The sequence below is a fragment of the Haemorhous mexicanus genome, chromosome 3 (genome assembly GCF_027477595.1).
Source record: "Haemorhous mexicanus isolate bHaeMex1 chromosome 3, bHaeMex1.pri, whole genome shotgun sequence".
Lineage (NCBI taxonomy): Eukaryota > Metazoa > Chordata > Aves > Passeriformes > Fringillidae > Haemorhous > Haemorhous mexicanus.
The window spans coordinates 60,426,955-60,453,013 of NC_082343.1; the positions used below are offsets into that span (position 1 = coordinate 60,426,955).

General features: G+C 38.6%; 1 protein-coding gene across 2 annotated transcripts in view; it reads left to right on the forward strand.

Annotated features, from left to right (window-relative positions):
• Positions 1 to 25,116, forward strand: part of IGF2R (insulin like growth factor 2 receptor) — a 56,173-nt gene extending 31,057 nt beyond the window's left edge. For both annotated transcript variants that reach the window (XM_059842008.1, XM_059842009.1), the window contains exons 22-48: positions 207 to 381; positions 1,674 to 1,841; positions 2,419 to 2,562; positions 3,839 to 4,017; positions 4,388 to 4,475; positions 5,866 to 6,072; positions 6,458 to 6,588; positions 7,269 to 7,366; positions 8,186 to 8,322; positions 8,878 to 9,068; positions 9,632 to 9,758; positions 10,122 to 10,244; positions 11,213 to 11,475; positions 13,105 to 13,317; positions 14,241 to 14,390; positions 15,402 to 15,563; positions 16,060 to 16,261; positions 16,659 to 16,805; positions 16,920 to 17,154; positions 18,122 to 18,258; positions 18,783 to 18,897; positions 19,798 to 19,944; positions 20,399 to 20,583; positions 20,950 to 21,136; positions 22,174 to 22,338; positions 22,936 to 23,005; positions 23,421 to 25,116. In XM_059842008.1, coding sequence (XP_059697991.1) covers positions 207 to 381; positions 1,674 to 1,841; positions 2,419 to 2,562; positions 3,839 to 4,017; positions 4,388 to 4,475; positions 5,866 to 6,072; positions 6,458 to 6,588; positions 7,269 to 7,366; positions 8,186 to 8,322; positions 8,878 to 9,068; positions 9,632 to 9,758; positions 10,122 to 10,244; positions 11,213 to 11,475; positions 13,105 to 13,317; positions 14,241 to 14,390; positions 15,402 to 15,563; positions 16,060 to 16,261; positions 16,659 to 16,805; positions 16,920 to 17,154; positions 18,122 to 18,258; positions 18,783 to 18,897; positions 19,798 to 19,944; positions 20,399 to 20,583; positions 20,950 to 21,136; positions 22,174 to 22,338; positions 22,936 to 23,005; positions 23,421 to 23,822 — 4,548 coding nt within the window. In that variant the 3' untranslated portion in view covers positions 23,823 to 25,116. The remainder of the gene's footprint in view (positions 1 to 206; positions 382 to 1,673; positions 1,842 to 2,418; positions 2,563 to 3,838; positions 4,018 to 4,387; positions 4,476 to 5,865; positions 6,073 to 6,457; positions 6,589 to 7,268; positions 7,367 to 8,185; positions 8,323 to 8,877; positions 9,069 to 9,631; positions 9,759 to 10,121; positions 10,245 to 11,212; positions 11,476 to 13,104; positions 13,318 to 14,240; positions 14,391 to 15,401; positions 15,564 to 16,059; positions 16,262 to 16,658; positions 16,806 to 16,919; positions 17,155 to 18,121; positions 18,259 to 18,782; positions 18,898 to 19,797; positions 19,945 to 20,398; positions 20,584 to 20,949; positions 21,137 to 22,173; positions 22,339 to 22,935; positions 23,006 to 23,420) is intronic.
• Positions 25,117 to 26,059: the final 943 nt, after the last annotated feature.

Consider the following 26,059-nt stretch of genomic DNA (forward strand, 5'->3'; position numbering starts at 1 on the left):
ATTTGTGGACCCTGTCATCTAAAGATTGAGGATACTCTTACTGTATTATAGCTGAATTATAGTCTATAATTTCCACACTGCAAGACAATTATGTTGTTTCAAATAGTTCTCCTCAAGGGTTTTACTGATGTAGAAATGGCTATGTGGACCTTGTTTTTCTGATGCAGTTAATACTATGTACATCTACATGTTTTCAAAACTTCTAGCTAAACATTTGTGGACACTTGGCATATTGTGGTAAAATCAATGGCAAAACAGCTGCTGGGTGTGAAAGAGAAAATCTGACACCTCTGAGGCCACTGGAATTGGACAAAACCCTTTATCTATCTAGTGAAGGGTTTCTAACTCTTACCTATAGAGGCCCTCTTCGTGTGGAATCAGGTGAGTTCAGGAAATACACAGTGTATTATAAAAACTTAGTGTGAGTGGTCTTCATTCCTTCTTTTGTTCATGTGCTGAAGTCGATTTGGCTTGGTATTAATTACTTAAACAAGTTGGCTCATGGAAATTTTAGGAAGAAATGAAGTTACACAAAATGGTAATGGCTCAGTAATACACGTGCATTTCAAAACTCTAGGAAAGTGACTCAATACACTATAGGGTTTTCTCCTTAGCAGATGAAAAATACTGGTCCTTGCATGGAGAAATGGATAGTCAAATTGGGAAAACAAAAAGAACTCACGTTCTTTTTCTAAGTGAAGTAATAGCTTTTAGCTTTAGTTTCATGGATAATGCTCTCTAAAGTTGTTTCATATCTGTAAGGTCAGTTTTCAGTAAGCTTTACTCTCCTGTATGGAATTTTTTGAATTAGTGCTCTAATACTTGCACCTAATACTCTAATGTGCACCTACTTCATGAATTTAAGTCTCTTTTGCAGGTAAAATGAATGAAAAATGTGTATCTGGTTTTTTGATAGTAGATGCTCTTCAATTATACTGAAACTGAGCTTTGTAGAAAGGAATATGACATCTTAACAACAAAAGACCTTGGGAAAACTGAGTTTTGGATTCAGGAACCTCAAATGCTTTGGCATGCTTAATTGCTGGGGTGATATCTCTTGTTTTCTCAGTTGTGACATTTTTGTACATAATATGTAACATTGATTAAGCTCTTATGTATTTTACTTTGAGAGGTTCTACAATTTTTATAACACTACTCAGCATTTTGCTGACAAATACTACTCCCTGACATAATTCTGTCACTTCTTGAGGACTAAACAGAGCTTAACATATAGTGCTTTGATAGGATCAGTATTATTTGTTCTGCAGTCATTACACTGAACTTCTTACAAACACACAGAACCCCCAAACCCAAAACTTTGTGTGATGCAATTTAAAAGCTGCTGGTGGTATTTTAAAAGGTTTCTGTTTCTTCATGTATGTCGAAGAACATAGGGAGCAGAAGTCAATGAAGGTAATTATGTCCTTGAAATGTGTCAAGTCATTTTGGTGTCTTATTTGTAGAGGCAATAGTGGCTCCTAGGCAATTTTTCATAGCTCTCTGAAGAAGGCTTGCATATTTCCAGCTGAAACCCCATAATCAGCAAGGTAGTGTTATCCTTGAAGCAGTTATTAATAAGAAACTCTTAGAAAGTTTTGAAGTAAACTATTATCTTGAACTTAAATTCAAATGTTCCAAACAGAACCATCAGTTAATAAATGTTTGTTTTTTAGGGACATCAGACATGTTCAGAGTGACTTTCATTTGTAATGATTCATATCCTGGAGAGCTTAAGTTTGTGCGTGAGGAGATAAACAGCGTGCTGAATGTCCATGATACTTTTTTTGAGTTTCACACAGCTCTGGCTTGTGCTCCTGCTCCTGTAGATTGCCAGGTTACAGGTAGGTACCTGTATGGTTACAGTAAGTAAGAAAGGTGGGCTCTTTCCCATGTTGGAAGGATTAACTGAACAGCAAACTTCTGCTCAGTGGAGGGCTTTAAGAATACCTCTTGAGAAGACATTTGTAAGACTTAAAATCTTTGTAGAAGTTGCAGGGTTGGAGAAGAGGTAAGTTGTTTGAAGCAGGCTTAACTTACGAAAACAGGGAAAGAAGCTAATTTAAAACATTATGGTATACACAAGAAAGTTGATAATTACTTTGAAAACACTTAATCATTACTGTGACTGATGCTGATTCTGCCCAACTCTAAGGAAAATGAGTGAATTTAGTATTGACATCTGTAAAAATGCACTTGTGATTTGTGGAGAAGTTACATTTGGGAAGTCATTGTCAAGGGAACGAAGTTCTGCGTTTGGCATGGTGAGGTTTTTGTGGCAACAGTACATTCTCTTAATACAAATCTGATGTGATTCTGAAAGTTATTTTGAATTGTGTATTCGTCAGTGCAACTGGTATCATTTCAAATCCACTTCTGCTGTAAGTATTAAGTTCTCTCAGCTTATTGCATTTCTTCCAGATGCTGCTGGCAATGAGTATGACTTAAGTGACTTGAGCAAAGATGGTGAGCCATGGGTTGCTATAGACACTTCAAAGGAAGCAAAAAAGCGAACGTTTTTCTTGAATGTCTGCAAGCCCTTGCCCTACGTGTCTGGATGTCCTGGTAAGCCAAGTGGCAGGTGCCTCTTAACTTGTGTCTTCTGATGCAAGACCTTATACTCAGAGTGATGTCCCTGGGTATTTTAGTAAGATTTATTGACTCCTGTCTGTTTAATCACAGAAATAGCATAAATCTGGGTGACATATGTGGGAGTATTAGTGAACGGACTTCTGCAAGCTGAGAGCAGTCTTAATGCTTATCAGGACTCTTGCATTGAGATGTATATTAATGCATTTGGGACAATTGCATTGAGGGCAGTATTTGCCAGAATCTGTGAGCTTATTATTATTTTTTAAAGAAGATAGGATATAAAATGTCATAGTTTAACCCCAGCCAGCAATCAGCCCCATTCAGCCCCAGCTGCTTGCTCACTTCCCCACCAGCAGGATCAGGGTGAAAATCAGAAGGGTGCAGGTGAAAACTTGTGGTTTCAGGTAAAGGCAATTTAATGGGCAAAGCATAAGGTGGGCATACAAGCAAAGCAAAACAAGAAATTAAGTCCCTGCTTCCCATGGGCAGGCAGGTGTTCAGCCATCTCCAGGAGGGCAGGGCTGCATCACATGTAATAGTGACTTGGGAAGACAAACACCATCATTCCAAATGTCCCTCCTTCCTCCTCCTTCCCCACTTTATATGAGCATGATGTCATATGGTCTGGAATATCCCTTTGATCAGTTTGGGTCACCTGCCCCTTCCATGTCTCCTCCCAGCCTCCTGTGCCACCCCCACCTTCCCTTGCCATGTGACAGTAGGAAAAGCAGAAAAGGCCTTGGATCTGTGTAAGCCCTGCTCAGCAATAACAAAAAATCTCTATATTATCAACCCTGTGTTCAGCACAAATCCAAAACACAGCACCATACTCACCTCTGTGAAGAAAATTAACTCTACCCAGCTGAAACTAGTACAGAAAGTCAAATGTTGTTGAAGCCTCCTAACTGAATGAAGCCAGAATGAGAAGCTTATGCCATGTCTTACTCCGTTTCTACACAGTTAAATACATTAAACTGTACTGTAGTCTTTTACAAGTCTGTGGAATCAGATAAATTAGTGCAGTTTGAAATACTTCAGTATGCAGGAGTAACTTGTTACATTCCTCAAAGGCTTTAGCTACACAGTGTCTCTAACTCTCATGATGAATTTGCGTGTGTTGTGCTCTGCTTCAGGAGTTTGAGACAGTTTACTTCAAAGCTGTCTTAAAGCTACCCATTTATATTATTTTACAATCAATTTAACTCCAGTTGTAAAAGATTTGAACTAAAACCCAGTTCTTTTCCTGTAGGTGGTGCCATAGGATCTTGTGTGAAATACACTGATAAAAGCAAGAACCTGGGAGTCATTCAGATAAACCCCCAGGCTGCTACTGATGGGTCGTTAAGCATTATCTACTTGAATGGTGACACATGCAAAGATAATCAGCGTTACTCTACGCATATCATCTTCCAGTGTGATCAAACAACGGTAATTTTTGCTTCTGCTTGCTACTAATGATGATTTTGGTGCTTATACCAAAATAGACCGTGTTTATTCCTCTTAAAATGTAGAGACTGATTGTAAAAAGTAAAATCTTACATACTGGGTTTTTCCTTGTCTCTTCTTGAAAAAGCTGTCTGTTTTACTGAACCTGTAGAACACAATTGTGAGCTGTCATGGAATCCTGTGAGCCACCAAAAGCAGCTCTTTGCTGAACATGAATACCATAATTTGATAGTGGAGACTTTAAACAGTGCAACTGCGGGGAAAAAAAAAAGCCATGTGTGTATATTTTGAGACTTGCAGTGTAAATATTAGTAATATTAGTAAGGCTCCTTCATATGTCTCTTTTCTGTAGGGATCACCAGTGTTGGAGCAAGAGAATGACTGTGAATTTGTCTTTGTTTGGAGGACTTTGGCAGCATGTCCTGTTCACAAAGCAGAAGGTAAGTAGTTATTTGAGATTTAAAGTATCAGTCAAACTGTACAAGTAATAAATACTTGAATGAAGCTATGTTGGTTTCTTGCCCTGTGAATCTTTGTGTAAAAAGCGTTGGCTTGTGGAGGAATGTCTGTTCTGAGCTTTAAGCTAACTACAAATCCTATCTAATGTTAAAAGTACAAGTTAGGATTACAGGCAAATGTACTTGCCTATCCAGGGAAAGAAGATGTAATACAATACTTTATCAAAACAACATTATTACTCTCTTGTTAAATCATAGACAGACTTGCTAGTAAATATTAAAACATCAGGTTTCATGAGAATGGAGTTGATTCTGTGCCTGGCAAGTCATTCCCTGTCCCTCACCAAAGACTGGAAGCAAGACTAAACTTGACACTAGTTAGACAATGGAGGAGAGGCCAGTGGGGGAGTCTCAGTTTGTATTTGACTCCAGGATGTGAAACAAGAAATCACAAATTCTAATTCTGGTACTCGATTGTCTCTTAGATGGAAGATGGAGTGTGTAGGCATCTTCTCTGCGTTTGCATGCATTGTTTTTCAGCCTGTAGATAATTCCTTATTCCTGGACTTCCTGTAAAGGATCTGTCACAGTGGTCCTAGTCATTATTGAAACTGCTGATGATCTGACATAGCATGAGGAATGTTCACAAACTGCTGCTCTGTTAGCACATAGTTACTGTGCAGGACACTGGTGACTGAATTGTGGTTTTGAAGGAGGAAAACTGATGTCTTTAGCTGGGTACCAACATGTATGATCAAGAAGAGCATAATGTTCAAGTGATACAATCTGATGATTTTTTAAAAACTTCAGAATATTGAGCAAAGGGTTACTTCAAAACTGAGGACTTGAGCAACAGCAAAGTCACTGACATAATGAGACTCAGGAGACTAGATTTCCTAAACCTTCTTTTATATGCATCTTTGTAGATTTGTAAGCTGGAATAAATATTTCCAATGACTGATTATTTTCTTAACTCATCAAACTTCAGAGCTGTTAAAAGAAGATACGAGACTGACATCTAGGACACCTCTTGCTTTGATCTTGTGACCTTGCTGTTCTTTCCAGATAATTAAGCAAGTTCTGGATTTAGTGTCTCTGATTTTGTACTTAACCTTCAGCACAGATGAAAGAAGAGCTTCAGACCACTCTGAGGTGTTTTTTGTACTACAGTGTGGCTTTTGCATCTTGCTTTAGTGGCAGTTATAAAAGAAATGTGCCCTGTATACTAAGATGGTTCTTCAGTGTTACTGCCTTAAAGTAACTACTCATTTTTGTGGCCTTATTTGTCCAATAAGCCTTAATTGTCCCCAGTGTATTTGGGAAGGCTAATAGATTTTAAGCTGTATTTTAAAGTGTTATCTTCTCTTTAAAGGAAAAGATTGCCAGGTGAAAGATCCAAAGTATGGTCACGTTTTTGACCTGAAGCCGCTTTCCAATAAAGACATCAAAGTGAGTACAGATGAGTATGACTACTACTTCAGAGTTTGTGGAGAAATAACAGAACCTTGCTCTGGAGAGCATCCCAGTGTGGCATCGTGTCAAGTAAAGAAGAGGGACCCTACTTTCAAAAAAGTAGCAGGTACTGCACTTACTGAAACAAACCTAGGGAACAGGAAGGTTAACCAGCCTAGGGAACAGGAAGGTTAACCAGGGTGTAATAGAAGAAGGGTTCTTGCTGATCTAGTACCTCTAATGAGATAAAACATCTCACTGCTTTTGCTCAATGTTTAGATAAAATGTCATAGGTGTAGTTACCTTGACACTCAATTATAAATTAGTTCAGCCTTGCTGTGCTGCAGTAGTAGTCTCTCAATAACTGGATTGCAAGTTTTAGAGGAAGGTTGAGGTCTCTCTATTCTTTAATTGTGCATTTTATTGCTGTTTATGTGACCCTGTTGTCAGAGGCATTACTGCAGTTGTGTGTTTATTGTAGTTGTTGACATTTCTCAACTCTTTACTTCTAGGGTTGCGTACAGACAAACTGACTTTCAAAAATGGTCTAATAATGATTAATTACACCAGCGGAGAAAAATGTCATAAAATATATGAACGATCAACTGCCATATTGTTCTATTGTGACAAGACTATATCTGAGGTTAGTTTCAAAACATGCTTCCTGTACATACTGTCTTCCAGAGTTACTCTTTTTTTAAAGTATGGAAGGTTAGGGTGAAGAACATGAACGTGCCTAATCATTTACAGATTAGACAAGTAATTCAGAGGCCCTATGAGGGGACAAAAAGATGAAGAATGTTTTGAATCTCCTGTTTATGGATGGTACCTTTATCATTGTCCAGGAAGATCAGTGGATATTGTTCCTTTAAGGGATGTCTGGCATTACCAGAGCTCTTGGAGAAGTTGGGAAGGGATGCTCTTCCATAAATAAAAGCTGTTTCTTTGTAAGAAATAAAAAGTAGAAGGTTGAATGTGCAGGAAAGCGGGTATTACATGGCAAGACTAAAATAAGCTGGTTACTTGCTTTTGGTATCTGATTTGTGTTTCCCTTACTGTTCTTAAACAATTATGTCTAGAATTACTTTTGCTGTTCTTATTTCCTGGGAGAGGCAGCAATTCCTAATGACTGCCCTTTTATCAGAGGTGTCCATGTAGATAAACTCAAGTTTGGGAGAAGCCATGCTTAGCTGGTCAGAGGCATAGTGTGGCTCTAAGATAATATGTGTCTTCTTGGATCTTCCTGAAGCATGACTGAGGCATTTCATTGTTTCCATGTGTCTAAATGAGAAAGTGGATTAATTTTGTATTATGTTCTTTCAGCCTGTATTTTTGAAGGAAACTCCAGACTGCACCTACATGTTTGAATGGCATACTCCGTATGCTTGCCCACCTGTTAAATCTACTGAGTGCTCCTACAAGTAAGCTGTTTCCACAAAATTAAAATGAAGCTGAATGTTGAAAGAGACAAATACAGCTTCTTGCAATGCAGGGCAACACTGCCTCTTTAGCTATTGTGTTTTGACCAGCTAATGTAGCATTCAATGCCAATGCATAATATTTAAAATAACTTTTGCAATTTGTGCTTCTGAAAACTAATTTCATTTGGAAAAAAACCCAATTTTGAGATTCTTCTGGGGAATAATGAAAGGGAACTGTTTGGTATGTATTTATTGATGATTGAATCTGAGTATGTTAGGTTGTGGCAAGTGCCAAGTTGTTATTTAACAATAGCTAATTTAAATAAGACTACAACTATCTGTTTGGAACTTCCACCAAACAGTACTTCATTGTCATTTATATCTGTCACAACCAAGTATTAGCTCATTAGGATTGGATGTGGGGTCAGATGTGGCTAATATTTGGACATCTGGCCTCATTATAGGTCTCTACCCTGAGGTAAAACAGTGGATTCTAACTGTGTGTTAAATACATACACACTGTAACTGTGTGTATGCTTGCCATGCACTGAAAGCCAACATGCTTGAATTAAAAGTTGGAATTACTCTTGCATTGGCTGAGAGCTGTGTGCATGTGGATGGTTTCTGTGGGAATAGCTGATGCAGTGATGTTATCCCTCTACTGAATTTGAAGTTTCTGGGGACCACTGTGTCTGATGCAGACTTCTTTTCCAATGTAATACTCTGCATAGAGTTATCAGATTAAAATTACTGTAGTAATTTAGGAATTGCAACTTTAAAGTGCTTAATTATTTTACATGCCTTTAATCTTTTGTACAGAGATGATGAAGGAAATTTCTATGACTTTTCGTCCCTGACACGACACAGAGAGAACTGGGAGGCCATTGCTATATCTGCTACTACCCAGAAATACTACATTAATGTCTGCAGGCCCTTAGTACCGTATAGTGCTACACGTAAGTGCAAAATACACATATATTCTTCCTATAGCTAGAGAAGGCAAGTGGTAGGATAGTACGTGGTTGTTCTGAGTGAAATAAATCACAAAACAAAGCATGTGGAGACAGTGGTGTGATTTTAGCACCAGAGGGAAAGAGCCTGATTTCCATCCTCTTAGTGGGTGAGATTCAGTAGCAGCTCTTCAGTCCTTATCCAAGGTTTGCTATAGCTCTTAAAGATTAAAATAATCAGTTTAGAATTTCCATATGGCATCTTCTGACTGACTAAATGTTTCGTGCAGTGCAAGGCCAGACTGTAGCCTTCCACTCTGTAGTAGTCTACTTCCCCTGTGGTAGCTGCCACTACTTTTGGCATGATTTTAAGTGAAGTGAGACAATTGCTGCTAGTTGCAGTTTTTGGGGAAAATGCACCCCAATGAGTATGGTTTGGACAATGGCTCAGAGATAGATCAGCCGTGATAAACCTGAAAGTAGAGTAGTGGACTTTTATTCCAGGCAAGTACGCCTTACTAACATTTGGAGTAATAACGCAGTTTTTGTTTATCTGTATAGGTTCCTGCCCTTCTGATGCTGCTGCCTCCCTCATTGAGGGTACAAAATGTACCAGTCTTGGGGAAGTGGCTGATGGTCCTCGTTGGGAAAATGTCACTTTTATCCTGAAATACGTTAATGGAGATCTGTGTCCAGATAAAATGCGGAAGAAAACAACAATATTGCGACTCAAGTGTGATGAAAGCAGAATTGTAAGTGGGTTCCTTCTGCTGGAATTTTTTGTGTTCATGTAAGCAGAAGGACTTACAGTACTTGAGTTTTAGATGCTGAGCAATTTTTGAGATCATTTTGTACACTCTCTTAGCAGAAATTTTGTCATCTGTAATAGCTTCAGATTGTCTGCTTATATCTTGAAGATGAATGTAGTGCAGGTTGGGAAGTGTTTCAAGTAGTAAATAATGCTTTTGGCTCTGTAGCTCTTAACTCTTGCATGTTATGCCTTGCCATTAAGTACTCTTTCGTTTGATGAGATTTGAATTGCCTTTGGGATTTTCTATTGCCCTAGGCTACCTTTAGCTGTCCTCTCACTAATTTTATTTCTCCTGATAATGATTCTGTACTATTGTGTATTTGACGTAATCACAGTTAAATACTCTGTTCTTGGATTAACTCACTGGACCATGATGATCTGTCAGGTTTTAGGACTGGTGTTTGAACTGAGCTCAGCTACAAGCTGCAGAGATAAACCCGTTAGCATGGAATCTTACACTATTACTCTATAAAGATGTTGCTCTCTCCACTGTTTTGTGTTTAGGAATCAAAGCCAGAACTTATAACTGCCATTGAAGATTGTGAATATACCTTCTTATGGTTCACTGCTGCTGCATGTCCTCTTAAAAGCAATGTGCAAAATGACTGTCGGGTAACCAATCCTGCCACAGGTAAGGAGGAGGCCTCAGGATTTTGTATGTGGAAGAGGCTGCTGGAAGCAGCACTGCTGTATTTGTGTTCTTGAGGGACTTGTTAGTAAAGAGCAGTATGACACATTGTCTGGATAGTGACTAACAAGCTTACTGATGGTCGAAATCTCTTGTACTGCAGTGTTACTTGGAACATAAATAGCTGATAGTTCAAAACTAGTTTTTCCTCTGTTAATGTGAATAAGTAACTGTTTGCTTTTCTAAACTAGCAGACAAATAGCTTAGCTTCCTGCTAAATTACATCACTGAAAGCTTATAATACAAAGAAATATCTTGATTTTGAATCTGAATAAGAGATTAAATTGTTCCCTGATCTCCCTATAGGCCACCTCTTTGATCTGACATCTTTAAAGCGAGAGTCTGGCTATACCATCAGTGATTCACACAACAGAATAATTGAGTTGAATGTTTGTGCTGAAGTTAAAAGTTCATGTGCTAATGGAGCTGGTAAGCAACTTATCCTTTCTGGTACTGTAATCATTGACTATAGTGTAACCAAAGAAATGCTTATGCCTCAAGTTTACTGCGAAATGTGATGTTTTACTGCAAATGCAGAAGGAGTGAAGGGAGCAGCTGTTGCCTGTACTGACTAGGAAAAGAACCTAAAACTGTTTTAGGAAATGAGGCCATATATTTTTACCCAACACCATTCACATGGGCTCACTTCAAGTCCCAGTCCCTTTAGTTCCTAATGAATTGACATGAGGGTAGGAATGCAGTTGCTTCTACTGCATGTCTTTAATGCTGTGAAAATGGAAATATTACTATCTTCCAGCTAAAGTGAACTTTACAGTGATGCATTGCTGTAATACATCTACACTGGGCTTCGTATCTGTACTTCAAACCTTTTTCCATCCTCTTTCAAGCTTTGTTTTGTTCTTGGTGCTTCTGAAACATCAGTAGAAGTTAACTTTCTGCTTAATGAACTGGTTTTATAGCTGCTTAATTGCAGGTTGAATTACTAGCTCTTTTGTCAAATTGAATAAGAAATAATACTTAAGCATCTTAGATACTAAAATAGGAATATTTCTTGTTGAGAAAATTATTTTTGTGGAGTTAGAAGAAAATATTGGATTAATTTGGTTTTTTGAGGCATCTTAATAAAATTATATATAATATGTCTGACATTTTGGGTTAATTGCTTGGTTTTCAGAGAGGCTGCTTAAGCATGTGTAGGTGCAATACATTTAGCTGCTTGATGAAGTAAAGAAGGCAATATTTGGTCTTTGTATCAGTGCAGTTCAGCTCAGTTTAATGGCAACTCTGGATGCTGTGGCAAAGCCATTCTTTGCTAGGAAAATTAAAGTGATGCTAAAGTCTTAATGTTCATGCTGTTTATGTTGTATGGTGCAATTTTTGAGGGCAGTTGCATCAGACTTGATCTGTTTTCTTATTTTTTCTTTTTTCCACTTTAGCGGTCTGCATCACAAGTGGCCGAAAACCAGTTAATGCTGGAAAACAGAGTAAAACTTTAAGTTATGAGGATCAGGTGTTAAAGCTTGTCTATGAAGATGGAGATCCTTGCCCTGCAGACCCTGCACTGAAGCATAAAAGCTATTTTAGCTTTGTATGCAAGTCTGATGCTGGAGATGGGAGCCGGCCTGTTTTTGTGTCTTTTGACGAGCAGACATGCACTAGTTACTTCTCTTGGCATACTTCCTTGGCTTGTGAAGAAGAGGTAAGAATCACTTTTGCAGAAAACACTCATGGGACTTAAAATTTCTGAGGGGGGTTAGATATAGTAGCAGTATATTTTAAATTCCTTGAGGAGGGAAAGGTTTCTTCTTGTAGTACAGAACCTAAGTTCATGTAGGAGTTCTTGAATGCTTTCCATACTAACATTTTCAACGGGGGTGAGCAATACTTGACAAACTTCTTCTTAGCATGTTAAAACTTCTAACACTTGAGAATAACCCCTTTGTGGAACCTACTTAGCTGCTTTTCTCTACAGTTCAAATTGAAGCCAGGGTGTCATGTTGGGGAGCAATGGTGAAGATCCTCCAGGGCAGCAGGCCAGCAGAGCTGAGGTTGACTGGAGGAAGGTTAACATCTCTGTGCATGGGGATAGTCTTTGGTTTTGGGCAGGTGACTAGAGGCCAGGCAAGTGCATGATCAGCTTGCTTGGTGCAAAACCTGATAAACCTTGACAGAGTGAATTTAGAGTCTGCTTCTGATGTACAGCACATGCTGTAATGACATGATCTGGTCAGTTTAGTTGAACTGGTGCTCCAGACAATGCATTGAGGTAGTCTTTAGTTAATTTTAGCTCTTTAAAAATGACCAGTAGAGGGGTGGGTGTGTGGAGTAAAAGGCAGCGCTAGGAATAGAAGGCCAAGCGAACTATTATATGAGTTTAGATCTTTTCTTAATACCTTAATATTTTCTTTTGTGAATCTCCCTAATCATTCTTTTGTCTGCTTTGATTGCCTCTAGTGTGGCCATCATTCTCTGCAACAAGTTGTTTTTCCTCCTTATCACTGTTTCTACAATACTACAATAGCTCTTGCTTCCATTTAGAAAAATATGTTCCAATTTTTCTTTCACCTACAGGAACTGTCTGTCACATTCTCTCCTTCAGCTACACACAGTTCTGGTTTCCCCATCAGTAATATGCACCATGCTGCAATACAAATCAACAATACCCAACCCCAATGTTTTCTAGCCTGTTAATTCCATGTGGTGATCTGTAGTGACCTTCTGATCCCTTTTTTCACAGTGACCCAAACTATTTCAGTGTAATGATATCTAGGTAGTGACAATGATTATTTGTCCTGAAATTTATTGGTAATTGTGTTAGTTGCTTCTTTTCCTGCATCTAAAGAAGAATAGATTTCTCAAATTCCTCATAGACTCTCAGTAGGTTTATGCATGTTAAGAGTGTGTGAAATTGGTTGTGAGGAAAGGTAGTACTCAAGGCATCACTTGCAATACACAACTTTACATTGTTATAATATTATAACCAGGCTTGTTTGTTGGAGGTGGTGCAGATGAGGAGAGGAAGGCATGGAGCCTGATCTGACGAAGTCATAGTGACTATGTATGCTTGTGTATGTGTGCCAGAGCTTTGTTTTGGTATTGTTCTGATAGGGACTTCATTCCATAAGAATGTTTAAATGATCAAGGTTTTTCTTATGCTGCTTATAGGTGCTTAGTATCTATAGACAAGCAAAAATTATAACAAATGCTGCTTTACTTACATTTGAAACTTTTAAATGCCATGCTTCTGGCCCCAGGAAGGATAAGATGTTTGTCAATTAATCAAAGCAAGTAATAAAAGAATAAGAGCAATAAATGTACCTTCTTGTAGGTGAAGTGCTCCGTGATGAATGGCACTTCCATTATTGACCTGTCTCCTCTGATCCATCGCACTGGGTATTATGAAGCATTTGTGGATGAAGATATTACTGATGTTTCTCCAGACTTCTATATCAACATTTGTGAGCCTCTCAATCCTATCCAAGATGTCAATTGCCCGCCTGGAGCAGCTGTTTGCATGGTTCCTGTTAATGTATCACCAATAGTAAGTACTATGCCAAGAATCACTGAAATGTGCATTTCCTTAACAGTTTAATATAGTATCCCTGCCTAGAGACCTGATTTGAACCAGAGGCTTGACAGTGGATTAAAGAAATGGAATGCATAATCAAAATCTCCTCTGCAAAGTTCCCTTTTATTACTTTTCACTATGAAGAAGTGTTTTCCTATACTGAACCTCAGTGGTCTTTTTTGTATGTCAGAAGATTAAATACAGTGATAAATCTAAAAATTGCTACAGAGAATTTTTTTCATGTAGTGGAAAAGAATTTGTGTGCCAAAGTGCTGTGTGCCAAATATGGACACTGGGAAGCAGAATGTCTTAGCCATTCTGTGGCTTAATTGATCTTGTGATAGGCTGCAATTGGAAGCAGTCTAGATGCTAGTATGCTTCAAAATGCACTTAGGTCTTTCATGTAAGAACTTGAGAGCTATATAAATAGCAAGCCTGTTACAGGGGATTGACTAACTTGTCTGTCTCATTACCTTGAGAGATTTGGCTTTTTCTTTTGAGGACTTGTTTGTAAGCTCTAGAATATAGATGTAAAAAGCTGTGATTGTTTTCCATGAGTTTCCGTAGTCTTCTAGGGATCTTATTCCATTGTTAATGCTGTTTTTAAGTGATGTGTTGGTAATTTGGCGCATTGATGGAAGGAAAATCTACCTCTAAGTGGCAGAAACTCCTTGGCTGTTGTCGAGCTCAGTGAAAAACTGTTATGAGTTGCTCAGCTTGTGTTATGTTAGGATTGAAATGTAATGGCTGTTCTTTGAGTATAGAATGCAGTTTTTCAAAAGTGTTGTGCTCCCCTGTAAACCAAATAGATGAATCTGAATTGATCTGAATCTCTGGCTGATCTGGAATCTAGGTGTGTCCTACAATTCTATTAATACATATTTTTGCTTGTGTAGGATATTGGTCGTGTTACTGACCCTCCCCAGTTCAATAAGGCAGCAAATGAAGTTTACATCACTTACAACAGCACTACTCCTTGTCAGATAAACAACGGATTGAACTATACTTCTGTTATTATATTTCACTGTGGCCAAGGAACTAGTCTGGTAAGACATCTGTTAAATTAAGGTTGATATTGGAATGCAATGGAAAGTGGGTAGTAACCAGTGATAGCTTTGTTTAAAACTAAGTCAAGAATTTGTTTCTATAATGTGTGGATAGACTCGCTTCAAGAAGAAGCATCATATTTGTTTTCTTGACTGGCCAAAATTTTATTGAGTGCATGAACTTTAAGCTTGAAAGTAACAGGTTCTGATGATTTCCACGGAAGTAATGATAACTTATTGCTGGCATTAAACTTAATGCTGTATTGCACCTCGTTTAGATCCTAAAGTTTGTACTTGTACCTCAACTTGTAGCACAAGAACCAGTGTAACTGAACAGGTGTTACTGTGAAGTGTTCCCCCTATGCTGTAACATTTTCTATAATCACACACAACTTTAAAAATTTGCAATTAGTTACTTGTGTTTTTATTTTGTGTCAACACCCAGACACTAAATTGAGCTTGCGTGGTGATGTGAATCTAACACTTCTTGAATTTTTTTAATGCTTCAACCAACTATAAAGAAGCACTTAGATATGTTTGTCAAACTAGAGCATGCTGAAGATCATGAAAACATTTTCCATCAACATAGGGCGTGAGCTGAAACTTGAGGCAGCTGTGAATATTACACATACTAATACTTCAGTTTAAAACATGATAAAGTAAACAGTATTCTCTCTAAACCTTAACTCAGTGAAATTTCTTAATTCTCTCTGCCATCAAGAAGCACAGCTCTCACACTTTTGCTTCTTGCAACTGTGCTGAACATCAAAATCTCAGCCCTAATTAAGAAGAAAGCTTGTGCACCTTGATTGTTTTGTGGAGCTAGGTAGAATGCACTTCCCTTGAAAATTTTTTTGATGCTGGTTATAATATTGTGTTTGTCCTACAATCAATCAATGAAGTCTAGCCATGGTAGTAACTGAGATTAACTGTTGGGGAAGGGGGAAAGTGCAGAGACAACAACAAACTGTCCAAAAATTAAATGTGTCTTCCTGTGTTCTTTGGTAACAGGGTAAGCCAAAGATGATAAGGAAAGTTGACTGCACATTTGTGTTTGAGTGGGAAACTCCAATTGTGTGTCCTGATAAAGTGAAAACTTTGGGCTGCTCTGTGATTGATGAACAGCTACACTATACATTTAACCTGACCAGCCTTTCTGGAAGATCATTTGAGGTGATGCCTTCTTGTGTGTGTGTGTGTGGTGTGACATTTATTTGTTTTTTTATTTACAATAGTCTATTCTATCAACGTTTAAAACTGCAGGAAGGATTTCTTTTAGACTTTCTGTGTGAGAAAAGGCTGAAGCGTGCTGTGGTCAGTATCAATACTCGTTTGGCTTCTGACAGAGGGAATAATATTAGAGAATATAACATTGTAATGTTTTTGAGAGTGAAGTTAATGGACACAGTGATGGGTAAAGGAATGAGAAATCTTCACCTTTGACAGAATCTTGGATGAGAAAGCAGGTCTGCTGGACATATTTTATCTGTGGTCTTGTGTGCTTTATCTGCAGTTTTGTCATATTAAAGAAGGCTAGACTTGCAAAATTAGTTATCTCTTCCTCCTGCATTATGCAAATGCTGCCTGAGACTTGGTTTTATGAAGCAATCATGTGATTTTGTAAGTACTGACTCTAGACTTGCTGTGATGCTTCTGATTGTCTACACAGGTATTTTCTGGATCCAACAATTACCACGTTGGTGTGTGCAGTGTAGGCTTGCCCCAGGGAAAGTGCAGAGATGGGGCAGTGTGTCTGACATCTAAAAGTGGTGTGTCATCTTTTGGAAACATAAAGGAAATGAGAATGGACTATAGCCACCAGGATGAAACAGTCATCTTGCAATACACAGGAGGTGATCGGTGCCCTCCAGGTGAGATTGAAGCAGGCCCATTCTTTATGTTCAAAACTTGTCAGGATATTTTTCCCTTAAAACAGAAGGTTTTGTTGTGGCAGGAGGAAGCAACCTAGATTTTACATACAGCAATAGAAACATGTAGTTTTGCTAAATCGCAGGTGTCATACTAATCTGCAATATCAACATGTATCTCCCTGGAAGAGACAGTGCAACTTTTCTGTAGGGATGATTGTAGCTAATTGTATGCTACATCTGGTTTTCTGATTGGGTTTAAATTCAATGTTTCAGTATTTCTGTTGTCTGCCACTGACCTTTCTTTAGTATTGAAGTACAGGCTTTGAATAAGGTTCTGAATACAGATATGCCTCTATTCTACTGTGTGTAGTTATGAGATTATACCTTTCCTTCTCAGTGACTGACAAGGGAGAGCTCTGTGTGTTCCCCTTCAAGTACAAAGAGAAGACCTATGAGGAATGTATTACAGAAGGGAAGAATAGGCCATGGTGTGCTACAACTGAAAACTACCAGGGAGATGAAAAGTGGGGATTCTGTAGTAGCAGTAAGTACTCCCTATACTTTATGTAGAAGGGTGTTAGCTAACACAGAGATTTATCTGCCTGTAGGCCTCCTGTAAAATACATTTTTTCTTTTTGTCCAACATTTCTGCCTATAGCAACTGCAAGAAAAGAATCTACCATTATCTTTACATGTGATGAAAATGCTGGTGTTGGGAGCCCATACCTTCTCAGTGAGACTCTTGGTTGTGCTGTGACATTTGAATGGAAGACTCAAGCTGTTTGTCCTCCCAAGAAAATGGAGTGCAAGTTTGTCCAAAAACACAGAACATATGACTTGAGAATGCTCTCTTCCCTGACAGGATCATGGATCTTTTTCCACAATGGGAACTCGTGAGTAATGAGCAACTCACAGGGAGCAGTTTGCTTATCAGTCAAGTTGCAATGTGGCGTAGAATTTCTGTTTAGTCCTTGTTCAGTGTCTTAAAACTGTCAGTGCTTAACACTTCATATAAATGAAAAAAACTGAGAAAGGAACCCATTTTATCTGAAGGGACTGAATAATCACATTCTTCATTCTCACCCTTTCCCTCTATTGGTAACCCTTTATAAAGGATGAATACGTCTAAACTAAAAGCTGTTTAAAAACTTTATATTTAAACTGCTATCTTAAAAATGTTATTTTGTTGTTGAAATGCTATTTTTTTTGGATTCTTAATCTTGTTGAAGAGAAATCTTAATTACTTAGTTGCTTTCTTTTGACTCAAATGTATAACTTATCTTCTGATGTTTTACTGGGGCTTTTCACCCATATTCCTTAATGTATTAGCAAAGTGGAAAATATGGATGTCAGGAAGTCATCAACCTCTCCAACTTCCCTCCTCCAGCTAGGAAATAGAAATGAACTGGCATGGAGGACAGCATCTAATTCTAAACTTATGATAAACTGTGGTGTGACAAAATGCTTCATTCACCACCTTGCCAGCAGTTTTCTGCTCTAACATATCTGAGCTGGTATAACTCTGAGGAGATGCTGAATTTAGGGTAGTAATGTAACTTTTATAAATGAAAAAACTTCAGGATATTTCTTGACTCTCTTCCAATTTCTAGTCTGGACCTAGGTCAAAATTAACTAGTGACTTATCTGGTAAATGAGCAATTTCATTTTCAAGTAAAAGACTGTGCAAAAAATAATAGTTAGAAGTAATCTGTAATCTGCCAAACCTTAGTACATGTTTTAGTCTGTCAGCTAACTTGAGATTTACTTTGTTGCAACTAAAGATTCTAAAGTTTGTATATCACTTCTTCAGTTTAGCCTAAATAAATTTTAAAGAAGTTTTGTCTTCCGTGTTCTGTATAGGTACTATGTGAACCTCTGTCAGAGGGTACATGAGGGACCCACAGGCTGCCCTGAAAGAGCCAGTATTTGCAGGAAAAGCAACAATGGAGATGTTCAAGTTCTTGGACTTGTTCATACACAGAAGCTGAATGTGACAGGTAGAGTTACTTTTTCTTCCTGTGGAGAGCTAGAGATTAAAGGTTTAAATCTTACAGCCTGGCTGTAGTGGTTCTTAAATTATACTGAAGCCTTTATTTTGAAATAGTTTTTTCAGTGAATCTTCTGTTTTAAAAATGAAAACAGAATGTGACGTTTAAGGCATGAGAAAACATTGAAGCAAATAAGTGGTGTTGTCATTAAAGCTGTAAGAAATGAATTATCTATCTGAATATCAAGAAACCCTCGTATTTTACAGTGAGGCTACCCAAACACTGGCACAGGTTGTCTAAGGAGGTTGTGAAGTTTCCTACCTTGGAGGTATTCAGAGGCTGTCTGGACATAGTCCTGGACAGCTGGCCCCAAGTGACCCCACTTGAGCAGGGGGTTTGGACCAGATGACCTCCAGGGATCCCTTCCAACCTCAGCCAATCTGATTCTATAGTTGTAGAGGGCAAAGGAGCTAAGGAAATTTCTAACAGCTGCTTACCAAAACCTTTCATCACCTTTTTTTTTTTTCTTCTAGGTGATACAGTGTATATTAGTTATTCCAGTGGGCAAGAATGTCAGAAAAATAAGAAAGTAACAACAATTATAGAGTTGAAATGTGCAAGAACAGTTGGCATGCCCATGCTGCAGAGGTGAGTAATAAATTTACGTACCTTCTTGGCTGATTTGTACCTCTCTAGTAAACCTTTAAATCTCAGGACAGGAACTCTCTGCTCTGTTGGACAGTCCCTAAAATAATCCATGGTCTGTGCTTGGAAGACATAGGGTTGTCTGGAGTTTGTGCAGTTGTTCATTTCCATAAACATCATATGTTTTGTATATATACATATATTTTGTATTTATTCTAACATTTTTGGGAAAAAAATTTAAGCATTCTGCTTCTGAATTAGATCTGACAATGGCTTGGATGCTGTTGTTTTCAGTGTCAGTAGCCAATGTCATTGTACAACCACTCTTACCTCTGTCCAAAATCCATTTATTAAAGAACATTTTCTGTAGGTAAGTGATTGAGCTAATAAAGCATAGGTTATTTCTTCCTCAATACAGTGTATTTAACCAGAAGCTCTCTAAAATAAGGTATATATGCATGATCACAAATACTAAGAGAACTTGAGGACTTTTGCTTTGTGGCCAGAACCAGAGCATTAGCTTATACCTCTTGTCCTGCTTAAATAAAAGGCTGGTTTAACATGCTGCAGAAAAGCAGCCTGATGCGTTCACTTGCAAAAAATATATCAATAAAACCCTTTGATACACTGTGGGAATTCTGGAATTTTCAGTAGGAAGTTCAGGTGCAGCCAAGTCTTCTAAAATCATGAAACTGCAGAAAAATCCAATGTAATTCTTCAGGTAGCTTTTTTTTTTTTTTTTTTTTTTTTTGAGTCGTGCTTTACTATTTTAGCTTACTCTAGGTGTGATACCTAGGCAGGACATTGTCACATGTGGGTTTGCAGTTGTCTTTTCCTTTTCTCAGGGTGCTAAAAACTTGTTACTCTTTCCTGGAATCATCAGCTTTATCTTTTATTTGGTAGGTTTGATGAAGAAAACTGTGCTTATTACATCACATGGGACACACGTGCAGCTTGTGCTGTGAAGCAGCAGGAGGTAGAGGTGGTGAATGGAACAGTCATTAATCCTGCAACTGGGAAAAACTTTTCTTTAGGGGATGTTTATTCCAAGTGAGTAAAAAAACCCCAAACAAACCCCAAAACAACAGAATGGTAGAACTAGTTATCTTTTTGGAGAAGATTGCTAAACTGTGCCATTTATCATAGCTGCAGAGCACACCAGGGGGTTCTCACAGTCAGTAGTGTGTATGAGCCACTGAATCATGCTTTTGTCTTCATTCTTTATTAAACCTTTGAAGGTGTTTACATGTTCACTCACACATTGAGGGCAGTATAGCTGGAAAAATCTGCTTTCTGTCCTTGCAAAGGTTTATATTTATGCTAAATATAATCCTTATTTCTACTTCAAGGAGGAAGCCACAGTCCTGCATCTTTTCTGGTTGCTGGATCACTCAGCATGCTCTGGAATCAACCAGTGATAGCACCTACCACTGTTGCCAGTCTTGGGAGTAACCCCAACCTGTGAATTTAGACTTAAGAATAGATTTTTCCTCTGTTTCCTCAGGTTGTACACAGCTTCTGGTGATGTACGGACAAATGGTGATAAATATGTGTATCAAATTCAACTTTCTGGTATAACAAACTCAAGTTCCCCAGAATGCTTTGGAGCCAACATCTGCCAGGTGAAAACCAATGAACAGCGCGTTCGGAGAGTTGGTTCTGCCAGAAATGCCAAATATTACGTTGATGGTAAGTACGTGCTCACCAGGCAGAATTGCTTGATAGTCTGTGAATTGCTTCAGCAGAAAGTGGTTCTTGGTTGACAACATCTATGCTAATCCATTTCTGTAAAGCTATGCAAAGGCTGTCTAGCACAATTTAGGTTTTTTTTTTTTTCTGTGTAAGCTCAGTTGCAAATATGGCTTTAATAGGGATAAGGGCTTGACACTTGAAGACTGAAAGACTTGAAGTTGCAAGACTTTCCTCTCCTGTTTTCATCTGTGCTCGTACTGCATAAGCAATGATTTCCTTTAGCTAGCTACTTTTTTTTTTTCCAGGGTCTAGTGTTTACGGAATGTTCTCAATGAAGTAAACTATTTTTTCTTCTCATTGTAGATGATGATTTGGATGTCATATTTTCATCTGACTCCAGATGTGGTAAAGATAAATCAAAGTTTGTGTCTTCAACCATTTTCTTCCACTGCAATCCAGAAGTGAAGGAAGGCATCCCTGAATTCCTCCACGAGACAGCAGATTGCCAGTATTTATTTACCTGGTACACATCTGCTGTGTGTCCATTAATGTGAGTAAATAACTGTTTCCTGGAAGCAGCTTCTGTCAGCACTTCTCAGCAAAAGGCTTTTTTGTATTTATTTGTCACAGAGATTGGGAAAAGGGGAAAATCTAAAAAAGGAGTAGGTGTATAGATAAATTGATGATCATGTATGCAGTGTTTGGCACATGACTACTAAATTAAAGCTTCACAAACTGATCTGGACCTAAAGCTGGAGAGGCACAGTGGAATTGACATAATTGTTTTTACGAAGTAAAAACTACTGTAGCTGGCAGGACATGCTGTTTCATATTACTGGGAGAAGCAAACAGTTTGTGAGGTGTTTGGTCCCCCTTGCCTTACTGTCTGGAAAATTTACAAGCTGTGACAAAGACTGGCTCTCCCCTCTATCTGCCCACTTCTTTAGGCTGGAATGGAAAATCATTACAGGTCTTCAAGGAGCAGTGAAGTATTTCTGCAATTAAATATAAGCTAATCTACTGATTAGTGAGGAGACAGTGTTAAAAGGGGAGTGTTTGTATCTAGGTGCTTACAATGTTCTTGACAGGTAGGCAGCCTCACTGTGAAAAGTAGACTGATTACTTCTGGGAGTGTTTACTTTCTGTCTGCTAGTCTGAAAGCATAGGCAAACTCTTGATTCTGATTTAAATCTATTGAGGGAGTTTGGTGTGTGTAGTGCCATAGCCATATGAGAGGTAGATAATTTCTGTAGCTGTTGCAGCTTGCTCATGTGTAGATTTGGTTCTAAAACAGCAGCTTTATGTGGATAACTGCTGCTGTATAAGCTCTGAAGTGCTTAATTGTGCTCTGCAGTCTTGACTGTAGTTTCATGCACTATTTGATAGCATACTGGGATGTAGGCACAGTACATACGTTTGTGTTTTTCAGGTTGTTTTTTACTTAGATGAAATCCCCTAAATTCAGTTCATGCAGCTGTTAGGTGGGAATGACAGGATGGTGTGACATGTCTTCTTTTAATCTGCTGTTTGTAATCCAGTTTAAAAAAATTTATCAATAGATCTTATCTGTTCAATTTACATTGCTAGATCAACCAATGATCCAGGAAACAATCAGCACCAGACAGATGAGGAGACCCAAATACATAAAGGTCTTTCAAGGAGAAGCCAGGCTGTTGGCGCTGTGCTTAGTGTCCTCCTGGTTATTCTCACTGCGTGTCTCATAATCTTGCTGTTCTACAAAAAAGAGAGGAGGTAAGAAATTAAGAGGCTTTCGAAGTTTCTTTGTCAGGACTTGGTTTTCTGCCAGAAATGAAAGGGAAATAGTAAACTCTAGAGATTGGGGTTCTGTTTTTCAGTTGGCAGCATCAGCTGTCAAACTGCTGGTTCCTTCAAATTCTCAGTTACTGTCTGAAGGCCCATGTAAAGAGGGCTGGGGTGTAAAACTGAGTTGGTCTCTTATGGGCAGCAGCTACTTAAGGAGCATAAAACAGTATGACAGAATTGTTAGTATTTGATATCCCTTCACTTTCATGGAGTCAGACTAGATCCGTACAACAGTGTCGAGGAAAAAGTGCAAGTCCTGCTGTTCCTCTGCTTTCCAGATGACTTTAAGGGTGTTTTTCCCTTAGATATGAAGGCCAGAGGGGTTTCAGAACAGTCAGCCTGAAGCTGTAGCAAGGGGAAAGTTGTACATTATCCTGGACTGGATTTTGATTGAGTGGTTCAGGGTCAGTGTGATAGTTTGTAGCTCATTTGTTGACATGCTTTATGTTGGTAAAATTCCAGTGAAGAAAAGTGAGGGGTTAGTGGATATAGTGTGCCTAATGTAGTATTCTTTCCTTTGTTTAGGGAAATAGTAATAAACAAGATAACAAACTGCTGCAGAAGATCATCTGGTGTTTCTTACAAATACACAAAGGTAATACAGTGACAAAATCAAATTTGTTTCTTGTCGTTTTCTTAATAGGAAGCTTTTGTTAATAAATTAATAACCCCCTCAATTCCTAATTCCTTTAGTGCATGGAAACCATATGGTGTGGCATCAGGAAAGCCCCGTAGCTGATATATATATATCTTTATATTGTCAAATGGGAAAGAAAGATGGAGTTGAGGAAATGAAAAGCAGTCCATAAATCACCAAATAACATGTAAATGTACAAGAAGAGAACAAAGTCAGTTTCAGCACAGTGAAAAGTGATGCTCTTGCAGTGTTCACTCTCTCACAGCTGCCTTAAACCAAGGCCGTGCATGCTGCAGGGTCTCACAGCTGGGGAGATCAGTGTGTGTGTCGGTCTAGAGTGGCTGATGCAGTGTCCTCTTCTCTTTTCTTGCAGATAAACAGTGAAGAAGAAGCTAATGAGAATGAGACAGAGTGGCTTATGGAGGAAGTTGCAGCACCAAATCCAAGAACAGCAAAAGGAGGGCAGGAGAACGGTCACATTGCTACCAAGTCTGTTACATCTGAAGCCCTTACCTCTCTCCATGTGGATGACCTGGACAGTGAGGATGAAGTGTTAACCATTCCAGATGTAAAGATCCAAACAGGAAGAGGACTAGACAAGAGCAAGCACCCACAAAAGAAGCCACACAGTTTTGGCAGTGATAACAAATCTTATTTACTGAATGGAGGAAAGGAAACAAAAGCAATAGCAAAGCCCGGCCAGCATCAGGCACAGAACTCTACAAATATAGCATCATTTCATGATGATAGTGATGAGGACTTGTTGAATATTTAATAACCCTTCTTGTGCCTAATCAAATATATATAGAGAGATTATATATAACAGGACAACGTTTCCAACCAAATATGAGGACTTCAGCCTGAAAGATTTTTCTGAATTTTGCCTTTAACAAGAAACCATTGAAAGTGGAAGAAGAGAAAGATTTCTTGGTTGTTTACAATGATCTGTTCAGTAATGACTGGATTTCTGATATCCAGTTGGCTGAGTTAGTTGATTCTCTCTAGCCAGGACAATTTTTTTTTTTTTTTTTAAGTCTCAGCATAGATGCTAAATGCTTGCTTAAAAAAGAGAAACCTTTGAAAGGAAAAAGATTAAGGCTCAATGAAGCCCCTGGCTTCTGAGACTCAAGTTATCTGACTACTATCGTTTTAACTCCTTGTATTTATTGATCCTCACTACTCAGGTTTGCTTAACAGTAACGTGTTCTTCCTGCCGGCAGGGTATTCTTCTATGGGCTCACCCATTGTGAGACAAGGAAAAGTATAACTTTTGTGTGTTGGGATGATTTGATGTAAATTTTGGAACTGATCCAATTTATCCTGTAAATTTGAATATCCATTCTAATTTAAACAGATCATTGGTTCAAAGGTGTGGACTGAAAGGTACAATTCTATATAGCTTTAGCCTGAAATGGTTGCTGTTCTTCGCATGGTGTTTTTTTTTTTTTTGGTACTGGTCATATGACTGACTTCATCAGTATTTGCCTAAGCAGCTGACAAGCACCCAAAGAATTTTTTTTTTCCCCCTTGATTATGGCTGGACTAGGCCTACTGCACAGAGAAGTGGACTTTTCAAGGACGTAGAGGCAGAGTTCCTATAATACAGTCTGCACTACCCAGTTTGTCATCACCGAGAAAAACCCAAGGACTAGAGGAGCCCTAGTCTGCATAATGCCTCTCTCTGGTATTAATTTCAAGAAAATAAGTTTGGGGCAATGTTTTCTGATAGCCTAATTTCTAGTCTGTATGCTATGATCCTGGCCATGGTCATTGATTTGAAATGTTGCTGGTAATAAATGCAAGTCAGTTTTTCTCTAGCAGTCTTGCTCCTCTCCAGGTGTTTCCTAAATGAAATTATGGACAATGTTAAGGTTTCAAAGCATTGTACAAGAACATGCATTGGTCAGAATTTTTTGAAACTTTTTGTTGTTCCTTTTGGCTGGCTTATTCAGTTTCAACAATGGTTTCTTTTTATAAAAACTCCATTTTGAATCAAAATAGTGTAATATAAAGTATACAGCAATTTCAATAAAAGATATGAAGTGGGTATTCCAAGTCCCACATCTCAAGTCTGGAATCTTTCTTACACTATTCTGTATGCTGCTCACCAGCCTGGTGAGGCCCTTTCCTGCTGTGATGGTTAATACCTCGATCATGTCACTCAAAATGAGAACCTGTGTTTGATGACAAAGATCAGAATATACAGTCAGGCCCTGAGGGTGTATTCTTTCTTTAATCAGACTTGGGTGTTCCTCTTATATTGTTACCAGTGGAGCTGAAAGTCAGTTTGGCTTAAGCTGCATCTTCTCAAATGTAAATCAGCATTTTCATATTTATAATTAGGAGAGTTTGGTGAAGTGAGAGGCTTGGTGGTGGATTTTTAATACTATCTGTTATCATTACAGCAGTTCTCTCAATGCATGTCAGAGGGTTCTGCTTCCCTTGCCCAGATCATCAAGGCTGGCATTTTGGAGTTATTTGATCCATGAACCAACTGCATGAAATTATTTCTCCTGTGTAAAATCACATGGTCTCTTTGTTTGGGCTGTGCCTAGCAAGGTTTAGGTAGAACAGAGCTGCTCTGTCTGGGAGTGCTTATCTGGGCAAAAACAATGTTTTAATTTGTATCTGACAGTAAGTGACTTCAGTTCTTGCTCTTGGAACTATTGCCCACTTTTTACCCAGGCGTTTGTAGGTAGCCTGGCTGAATTTTACCTCTTAGAGAGCTGGATGTATAACCAGCTTCACCAGACTATTTTTCCCAGAAGAATACTCTAGTTAACTATATGGAGGGAAAGGTTATGTGAATAGCAGGGCCCAGATGAGTCTGTACAAATGACTGGGCCAGGAGCAGAAGCTTTGCTAGTCATCAGCATGACTCCTTGGGAAATGTTCCTAAGAAACCCCCTGCCTGGCAGAGTCCACACAGCCCCCTCTGGGCTGGCTGCAGAGGGAATGGTGGGAAATGGAAAAAACTTGGCCCAGTCTGGATCAAACTTTTGTAGTTCAAGG